The sequence below is a fragment of the Coregonus clupeaformis genome, chromosome 10 (assembly GCF_020615455.1).
Source record: "Coregonus clupeaformis isolate EN_2021a chromosome 10, ASM2061545v1, whole genome shotgun sequence".
NCBI lineage: Eukaryota > Metazoa > Chordata > Actinopteri > Salmoniformes > Salmonidae > Coregonus > Coregonus clupeaformis.
This window is the reverse complement of record NC_059201.1, coordinates 54,016,724-54,027,111: the sequence shown is the minus strand read 5'-3', so window position 1 is coordinate 54,027,111 and position 10,388 is coordinate 54,016,724. Positions and strand designations below refer to the sequence as shown.

The 10,388-nt window shown below is 43.8% G+C and overlaps 1 protein-coding gene across 4 annotated transcripts in view; it reads left to right on the top strand.

The window, feature by feature from the left end:
• The first annotated feature begins 1,850 nt into the window (after window positions 1-1,850).
• Window positions 1,851-10,388, top strand: part of LOC121575568 (ral GTPase-activating protein subunit beta) — a 63,588-nt gene continuing 55,050 nt past the window's right edge. For all 4 annotated transcript variants that reach the window (XM_041888746.2, XM_041888745.2, XM_041888744.2 and 1 more), the window contains exons 1-2: window positions 1,851-1,967; window positions 9,786-9,999. In XM_041888746.2, coding sequence (XP_041744680.1) covers window positions 9,823-9,999 — 177 coding nt within the window. In that variant the 5' untranslated portion in view covers window positions 1,851-1,967; window positions 9,786-9,822. The remainder of the gene's footprint in view (window positions 1,968-9,785; window positions 10,000-10,388) is intronic.

Here is a 10,388-nt window from a genome sequence, read left to right as displayed (position 1 = left end):
TACAATCGCGGGAGAAGCCCAAGTTGGAAAGCAAAATGTCTCCTCCAATCCAATGTTTTCAGACTTGTGGGAAGTAGTAAATAAGTATCTATGGTCCCAAATCGACCCCTAGACCCTACATACACTTGTGGAGATCTGAGATGATTTGATGGGTCTAGGCAATATGGTGAGCATCCTCGCTATGGCAAGCACATAAGTGTTTAATACCCACCACACACGCTTTGAATCAGCTGTCGATTTCTCGAAGGAGAAAAGCATGCAAACATTTAACCATGTGAGTCCCAACGTTGCAAAACTACAACATTTCCTAAATTCCACCCTGTACAGATCCTAAACAAAAAAATGATATCTAACACTACACAGTGCATCTCCTAGACCCACATGTATCTTTTAGGCTGCGTTTACACAGGCAGCCTAATTCTGATCTTTTTTCTTTTGACCAATCAGACCAGCTCTGAAAAAGATCTGATGCGAAAAGATCTGATGTGATTGGTTAAAAGACCAATTAGTGGGAAAGATCAGTATTGGGCTGCCTGTGTAAACACAACCTTAGTAGTATTTGTTTTGTGTCAGTATGATTATTGTGGCATCAGTAGCCTCTGAAACATTGTAAAACTGTCCACTTGTCTGACACCACACTGGTCGCCTACACCAGGGTTCCCAAACCTTTTCACTCGGGGCCCCCCTTCCAGCATTGGGGAACATCCCGCGCCCCACATCTATTTCTATGGACACAAGCACTGTTGATGACACAAACTGTTCATCCCCTTCTTGTTGGTGGAGAGACTTTTGCAGCTTTAAAGCTTATTTCTATGTACAAAAAGTGCTGTAATTTCTAAAAGGTTCACCTGATAAGGATGAATTTGAATACCCTCAAATTAAAGATGACAGTCTGCACTTTAACCTCATAGTCATTGTATCATTTCAAATCCAAAGTGCTGGAGTACAGAGCCAAAACAACAAAACATGTGTCACTGTCCCAATACCTCACTCTATGTCCTTTTGCACATCCTTCTATATAACTGTGATGTCTTACAAGGGTCTTGAACCTCTCCATTTGTACTATTTCCACCAAGATTGCCCTAAAAATAAATACTTTACCTAAGAGTTGATTGATCATGGTATTACAGACCTCTTAACAGTACTGTTTGTAGGTCCATCTGAACACAAACATTGTGACTTAACAAACCACTCCTGGGACTGGTCTGCTTAGTACAGTAACTGTATAGAGGGGTTGGTTGTTTGGCAACAAAACTGATGCTTGCACAGCTATGAGGCAAAACATACAGCGTTGGCTTAGATTGTTGACAACATGTAAACTATATTTTGTCACCAAATGTTTATTTAAAACATAAATACATTTGTACAATTCGCACTTGTAGTCGCTCAAATACATCCTTACAGTTGTTGGTTAGCTAGCTAGGGAATATTTGCCATATTAGCATAGACATGACATGAGTCAAAACACATGGTATCGTATAACCTGTCTATATGAAGCAGAAAAAAGAAGCCAGTGAAATGTCTCACTTTTTCTTCCGTCTCTGGTTGCATAGAAATAGATAGAGGACTTATCTTTGTATCTGTGCCATTGTAGCGTCTGTGACAACATAGCCTCAATGTCACTGCCTATCTCCATTTTATTTCAAGTAGTCAATGCTCCCAACTCATAGGAATCCCCACCCAGTTGACTACTTTAAAATGGTGGAAGCCCTCAATGGCAACGTCTGCTAAATGACTAAAATGTAAATGTAAATCGTTGTTATATCCATGATGAGTCCTCTATCTATCTCTATGTTCAGTTGCCAGTAGCAACTGAGGCTAGCCGTCAACCGCATGACGATTGACGTGAATGTATGCTTGTCATTGGATGTGAATTTGCTTCAAAGGTGGTTCTGCAATATCCTCGTTGGTGTACAGTTTGCTGAGAAAACGGACGGTTGATATGACAGTATTTCCCTCTGACACAGGTAAATAGCAACATACAGCCAGCTGCTGTTTATCTGTTGTGTTATTGTTTTCATTAGCTTAGCCAACTAGCTACAGTTAGCTCCAGCTAGCCCGTGTAGCCTGTGCGGCCTACAATAACAGTGACTTGCTTGCTAGCCCGCTTTCCTGGTTGTACAGGTTGTGACAGCGTAAGTTGCCTATAGCTAGCCAAATTAGCCATGCATTATGTTCACGGTGTTAGCTACCTGCTATAAGGCTAATTTTGCTAGTTAGCTAAATGTCCCAATGCATTGGTACCATTAAAGACATAGCTAACTAGCTCGCGCCTGTTGAATATATCATCAGCTAGCTAACTGGGGTGTGTGTAATCAATAGTCCAAACAGTTGCGTTTTGCAGAGAAAACGAGTTTCTATTGGACAAATTCAGGCAGGTCCTTCCCCGTTCGTTCGGTTTAAGGGTGTTTTCAGACTTGATCACTTTCAGACAATCTTTGTGAACTCAGTGCGGTTCTCTTAATTTTTTTGTTCAGTGTGAACACTGCAAAGGAACTAAGAGCCCCGAAGCGAACCGAACTCAGACCATCTCGAGAGGTGGTCTGAGTTCGGTTCGCTTGAATTCCGCGGGCCGGTTCCCTTTTTTAGGGCAATGTGAACACAATGCTCCCCAGGTTCGCTTGTCATTATTCCCGCACCTCACACCAGACCAAGGTTTCCCAAACTCGGTCCTAGCCCCCACCCTGCATACACTTTTTGGTTTTGATTACAATTATGTCTAATCTTTTAAATAAAAGCAAACTATTAGCATCCAAAATGTAAGTAGGTATATCTAGCTGCATTTACATAAGTGTTCAGACCCTTTACTCAGTACTTTGTTGAAGCACCTTTGGCAACGATTACAGCCTCGAGTCTTCTTGGGTATAACGCTACAAGCTTCGCACAACTGTATTTGTGGAGTTTCTCCCATTTTTTTCTGCAGATCCTCTCTATTTTCAGGTCTCTCCAATCAATCAATCAAATTGTATTTATAAAGCCCTTTTTACATCAGCAGATGTCACAAAGTGCTATACAGAAACACAGCCTAAAACCCCAAACAGCAAGCAATGCAGATGTAGGAGCACAGTGTCTAGGAAAATCTCCCTAGAAAGGCAGAAACCTAGGAAGAAATCTAAAGAGGAACCAGGCTCTGAGGGGTGGCCAGTCCCCTTCTGGCTGTGCCGGTGGAGATTATAACAGTACATGGCCATTAAGGCCAGATTTTTCTCCAAGATTTTCAAACGTTCATAGATGACCAGCAGGGTCAAATAATAATCACAGTGGTTGTAGAGGTTGCAACAGGTCAGTACATCAGGAGTAAATGTCACTTGGCTTTTCATAGCCGGGTATTTAGAGGTTGAAATAGCAGATGCGGTTGAGCGAGAGAGTTGAAAACAGCAGGTCTGGGACAAGGTAGCACGTCTGGTGAACAGGTCAGGGTTCCATAGCCGCAGGCAGAAGAGTGGAAACTGGAGCAGCAGCACGACCAGGTGGACAGCAAGGTGTCGGGAGACACTGTGGCCCCGTCTGACGATACCCCCGGACAGGTCCAACCAGGCAGGATATAACCCCACCCACTTTGCCAAAGCACAGCCTCCACACCACCAGAGGGATATCAACAGCCACCAACCTACTACCCTGAGACAAGGCTGAGTATAGCCCACGAAGATCTCCTCCACTGCACGAGCCAGAGGGAGCGACAAACCGGACAGGAAGGTCACGTCAGTGACTCAACCCACTCAAGTGATGCACCCCTCCTAGGGACGGCATGGAAAGCACCAGTAAGCCAGTGACTCAGCCCCCGTAATAGGGTCAGAGGCAGAGAATCCCAATGGAGAGACAGGAACCGGCCAGGCAGAGACAGCAAGGGTGGTTTGTCGCTCCAGTGCCTTTCCGTTCACCTTCGCACCCCTGGGCCAGACTACACTCAATCATAGGACCTACTGAAGTGATGAGTCTTCAGTAAAGACTTAAAGGTCGAGACCGAGTCTGTGTCTCTCACATGGATAGGCAGACCATTCCATAAAAATGGAGCTCTATAGGTGAAAGCCCTGCCTCCAACTGTTTGCTTAGAAATTCTAGGGACAATAAGGAGGCCTGCGTCTTGTGACCGTAGCGTACGTGTAGATATGTACGGCAGGACCAAATCGGAGAGATAGGTAGGAGCAAGCCCATGTAATGCTTTGTAGGTTAGCAGTAAAACCTTGAAATCATCCCTAGCCTTAACAGGCCAGAGACTAGCACTGGAGTAATATGATCACATTTTTGGGTTCTAGTCAAGATTCTAGCAACAGTGTTTAGCACTAACTGAAGGTTATTTAGTACTTTATCCGGGTAGCCGGAGAGTAGACCATTGCAGTAGTCTAATCTAGAAGTGACAAAAGCATGGATTAGCTTTTCTGCATCATTTTTGGACAAAACGTTTCAGATTTTTGCAATGTTACGAAAATGGAAAAAAGATGTCCTTGAAATATTCTTGATATGTTTGTCAAAAGAGAGATCAGGGTCCAGAGTAACGCCGAGGTCCTTCACAGTTTTGTTGTTGAGACGACTGTACAACCATCAAGATTAATTGTCAGATCCAACAGAAGATCTCTTTGTTTCTTGGGACCTAGAACTATCATCTCTGTTTTGTCCGAGTTTAAAAGTAAAACATTTGCCGCCATCCACTTCCTTATATCTGAAACACATGCTTCCAGGGTTGGCAATTTTGGGACTTCACCATGTTTCATTGAAATGTAGAGCTGTGTGTCGTCCGCATGGCAATGAAAGTTAACATTGTGTTTCCGAATGATATCACCAAGAGGTACAATATATAGTGAAAACAGTAGTGGTCCTAAAACAGAACCTTGAGGAACACTAAAACGTACAATTGATTTGTCAGAGGACAAACCATCCACAGAGACTAACTGATATCTTCCCGACAGGTAAGATCTAAATCAGGCAAGAACTTGTCCGTGTAGATCAATTAAGGTTTACAATCTCTCCAAAAGAATGTGGTGATCGATGGTGTCAAAAGCAGCACTAAGGTCTAGGAGCACGAGGACAGATGCAGAGCCTTGGTCTGATGCCATTAAAAGGTCATTTACCACCTTCACGAGTGCGGTCTCAGTGCTATGATGGGGTCTAAAACCGGACTGAAGCATTTCATATACATTTTTTTGTCTTCAGGAAGGCAGTGAATTGCTGCACAACAGCTTTTTCTAAAAATGTTGAGAGGAATGGGAGATTTGATATAGGCCGATAGTTTTTTACATTTTCTGGGTCAAGGTTTGGCTTTTTCAAGAGGATTTATTACTGCCACTTTTAGTGAGTTTGGTACACATCCAATGGATAGGGTGCCATTTATTATGTTCAACATAGGAGGGCCAAGCACAGGAAGTAGCTCTTTCAGTAGTTTAGTTGGAATAGGGTCCAGAATGCAGCTTGAAGGTTTAGAGGCCATTACAATTTTCATGAATGTGTCAAGAGATACTTTAGTGTCTCCATTGATCCTAGGTCCTGGCAGTTTTGTGCAGACTCAGGACAACTGAGCTTTGGAGAAATACGCAGATTCAAAGAGGAGTCCGTAATTTGCTTTCTAATGATCATGATCTTTTCGTCGAAGAAGTTCATGAATTCATCACTGCTGAAGTGAAAGGCATCCTCTCTTGGGGAATGCTGCTTTTTAGTTAGCTTTGCGACAGTATCAGATATACATTTTGGATTGTTCTTATTCTCCTCAATTAGGTTGGAAAAATAGGATGATCAAGCAGCAGTGAGGGCTCTTCGATATTGCTCTGTACTTTACTGTATACAATTTGATTTGATGTTTCAGTCAGGCCAATCACATCAAGGTTATGATCAGTGATTAGTTCATTGACCATAACTGCCTTGGAAGTGAGTGATCTAACATTAAGTAGCCCTATTTTGAGATGTGAGGAATCACAATCTCTTTCAATAATGACAGGAATGGAGGAGGTCTTTATTCCAGTGAGATTGCTAAGGCAAAAACCGTCATGTTTAGTTTTGCTCAGCCTAGATCGAAGCACAGACACGGTCTCAATGGGGATAGCTGAGCTGAATACACTGACTGTGCTAGTGGCAGACTCCACTAAGCTGGCAGGCTGGCTAAAAGCCTGCTGCCTGGCCTACACCCTATCTCATTGTGGAGCTAGAGCAGTTAGAGCCCTGTCTATGTTGGTAGATAAGATGAGAGCACCCCTCCAGCTAGGATGGAGTCCGTCACTCCTCAGCAGGCCAGGCTTGGTCCTGTTTGTGGGCGAGTCCCAGAAAGAGGGCCAATTATCACTAATTCTATCTTTTGGGAGGGGCAGAAAACAGTTTTCAACCAGCAATTGAGTTGTGAGACTCTGCTGTAGAGCTCATCACTCGCCCTAACTGGGAGGGGGCCAGAGACAATTACTCGATGCCGACACATCTTTCTAGCTAATTTACACGCTGAAGCTATGTTGCTCTTGGTGACCTCTGACTGTTTCATCCTAACATCGTTGGTGCCGACGTGGATAACAATATCCCTATACGCTCTACACTCGCCAGTTTAAGCCTTAGCCAGCACCCTCTTCAGATTAGCCTTTACCTCGGTAGCCCTGCCCCCTTGTAAACAGTGTATGATCGCTGGATGATTCTTTTAAAGTCTAATATTGTGGGTAATGGAGTCGCCAATGACTAGGGTTTTCAATTTGTCAGAGCTTAATGGGGAGAACCGTTTGAAAGTTTCTGTCGGCTGAATGAGCGACACCGGTTGAGTATGCCGACAGCATTTCTTTTCAGAAGCCTTGAGAAAATTGTCCGGCTGCGGGGACTGTGCGAGGGGATTTATACTACTATCTGTACTTACTGGTGGCACAGACGCTGTTTCATCCTTTCCTACACTTACATTGCCTTGCCTAACGATTGCGTTTGAAGCTGTGCTTGCAGCACGGCTATCCTCACCATAAGGCGATAGTTCTCCTGTATATTATGAGTACAGCGACTGCAATTAGATGGCATAGTGTTAATGTTACTACTTAGCTTCGGCTGGTGGAGGTCCCGTAGAACCATGTCCAGCTAAAGCGTCCGGTGTGAAAAGGTTGAATGAAAAAAGTTGAGTGAGTAAAAAATATAAAAATAACTAAGACGTTGGTAAAATGTGTTAAATGAAGATAGATTAAACGGAGATAAAAAAGTAAAAACCGTCAAGTTTGGCAGGTAGCCAAGCAGCAACAAACAGCGTAGCACGGAGATAAGTGACGCGCTCAAAACGGAAGTGACAAACCTCAAAGTCTCCAGAGATGTTCGATCAGGTTCAAGTCTGGGCTCTGAATGGGCCACTCAAGGACATTCAGAGACTTGTCGTGAAGCCACTCCTGCGTTGTCTTGGCTATGTGCTTCGGGTCGTTGTCCTGTTGGAAGTTGAACCTTCGCCCCAGTCTGAGGTCCTGAGCGCTCTGGAGCAGGTTTTCATGAAGGATCTCTTTGTACTTTTCTCCGTTAATCTTTCCCTCGATCCTGACTAGTCTCCCAGTCCCTGCCGCTGAAAAACATCCCCACAACATGATGCTGCCACCACCATGCGTCACAGTAGGGATGGTGCCAGGTTTCCTCCAGACCACTTGGCATTCAGGCCAAAGAGTTCAATCTTGGTTTCATCAGACCAGAGAATCTTGTTTGTCATGGTCTGAGAGTCCTTTAGGTGTCTTCTTGCAAACTCCAAGCGCGCTGTTGTGCCTTTTACTGAGGAGTGGCTTCCGTCTGGCCACTCTACCATAAAGTCCTGATCGGTGGAGTGCTGCTGAGATGGTTGTCCTTCTGGAAGGTTCTCCCATCTCCACAGAGGAACTCTGGAGCTCTGTCAGTGACCATTGGGTTCTTGGTCACGCCCTTCTCCCCTGATTGCTCAGTTCGGCCGGGTGGACGATCTAGGAAAAGTCTAGGTGGTTCCAAACCTCTTCTATTTAAGAATGATGGAGGCCACTGTGTTCTTGGGGACCTTCAATGCTGCAGAATGTTTTGGGTACCCTTCCCCAGATCCTGTCTCGGTGCTCTACAGACAATTCCTTTGACCTCATGGCTTTGTTTTTGCTCTGATGTGCACTGTGGCAACTTATATAGACAGGTGTGTGCCTTTTCAAATCATGTGCAATCAATTGAATTTACCACAGGTGGACTCAAGTTGTCGAAACATCCTCAAGGATGATCAATGGAAAGCTTAATTTCGAGTGTCATAGCAAAGGGTGTGAATACTTATGTTAATAAGGTATTTCTGTTTTTAAAGTTTTTTTTTTATAAATTTGCAAAATTTTCTAAAAACCACTTCACTTTCTCATTATGGGGTATTGTGTGTAGATTGATGAGGGGAAACAATTCTTGAATCAGTTTTAGAATAAGGCTGTAACGTAACAAAATGTGGAAAAAGTAAAGGGGTCTGAATAATTTCTGAATGCATTAGCTATACTGAACAAAAATATCAACGCAACATGTAAGGTGTTGGTCCCATGTTTCATGTGCTGAAATAAAATATCCCAGAAATGTTCAATACGCACATTTGTTTACATCCCTGTTAGTGAGCATTTTTCCTTTGCCAAGATAATCCATCCACCAGACAGGTGTGGCATATCAATAAACTGATTAAACAGCATGATCATTACACAGATGTACCTTGTGCTGGGGAGAATAAAGGCCACTCTAAAATGGGCAGTTTTGTCACACAACACAATACCACAGATGTCTCAAGTTTTGAAGGAGCATGCAATTGGCATGCTGAATGCAGGAGTGCCCAACAGAGCTGTTGCCGGAGAATCAAATGTTAATTTCTCCTATCGCTGAGGAGGAGTTTTGTCTGTAATAAAGCCCTTTTTCTGGGAGAAAAAATAATTATGATTGGCTGGGCCTGGCTCCTCAGTGCGTGGGCCTGGCTCCCAAGGGGTGGGCCTATGCCCTCCCAGGCTCACCCATGGCTGCGCCCCTGCCCAGTCATGTGAAATCCATAGATTAGGGCCAAATGAATTCATTTCAATTGACTGATTTCCTTCTATGAACTGTAACTCAGTAAAATCTTTGAAATTGTTGCGTTTGTATTTTTGTTCAGTGTAGCTAGTAGAGCAAAACAGCCAGTGTGTGTCTGTGGCTCATGCAATCTGGCCCTGATGTCTCACAGTTTATCATGCAGTTGTCAATGGGTTCAGGGTTGCCTCTTTTTAACGTTACCCAGCGATAATTTGGTTTGGCCTAACCTTGAGTCAAAACACCTTTAGCTAACTTTGCTAGCTAGCTAATATGTTACTTCTATTTAATTTGTAGGCTCACCTAGCTAGCTAGCTAACTTATCTCTAGAACGAACTGTGCACTAAATTGTTGCACTAAATTATTGCTTTGCATGTCTTTTATGCTTTTCAAGATGACCTTTTACTGCTCTGCACCTGAACATTGAGTGTCTGTCTCCAGTCCACTATTTGTCACTTGCAAAGTGCATTTGGGACTCTCAGTGAAGCCCTTTCTGTTAATATTAGCATTCCTTTCAGATCATTCTGGAGATAACACATCAAGGCTCTCTCTGTTCAATGTCATGTAGCCTATTCACAGCATGGGTCTACTTCAAATGTGCTTTTTCACACAGTTTGCCTTTGACATATTTGTACTTTTCAAGCTACATGAAAAGTTCAAACTGAATGTCAACTTATGGGAATATCAAGCATCAGGGTCCACCTTATATGTAATGGGCATTTGTTGTAACTGCTTGTTGCTTTAATAAGTCTACATCAGGCTGGCTCTGAGTCCACTTTATTGTTTCCCCATGTGCTGACTCCACTCCTCTGTACACACAGGTAGCAATTGGACCCAGTAGAAGCGAAAGCCACCACCATGTATTCGGAATGGAGGTCTCTGCACCTGGTGGTGCAGAGCGACCTAGGCCACCTGAGTGTCCTTCACTCGTACCCTCCGGTGGTGGGGCGCGACGTGGCCAATGCAGTGGTTAGACCTCTGGGGGTGACCCTGGGCACCCCGTCCACTGACAGCCTGCTCAAGACCGACAAAGAGGTAGGCAGACTGTGCTGAAAACATCCCAGGTGTTTTTGCATGGCTGAATCAGATGTGTATGCAGGTGTAAGCCATAAGGGTGAAGACTTTCTTGACATGGCCCATTTTACATTGCATTTTGGGGAACTACCCTAGAAACCCAACATTACAGCTACATTCAAGGGGATTAAAGCTAGCTAAAGCTGTCAGTTGAAAGTGAAGTTGGAATGTTGGGTTTCTAGGGTAGTTCCCCAACAAGGCCTACTTGATTCTTTGCTGTAGGTATGGGTAGGGTGTATTAATGTCAAGCTCAACTTCATTGTCACTCATTAGAAGTTTCTTCCCTCTTTAGCTCCAAGTTCATCTTGACATTGTTCTGCCTATTTCCTCAAAAACATAGGCTACATGAT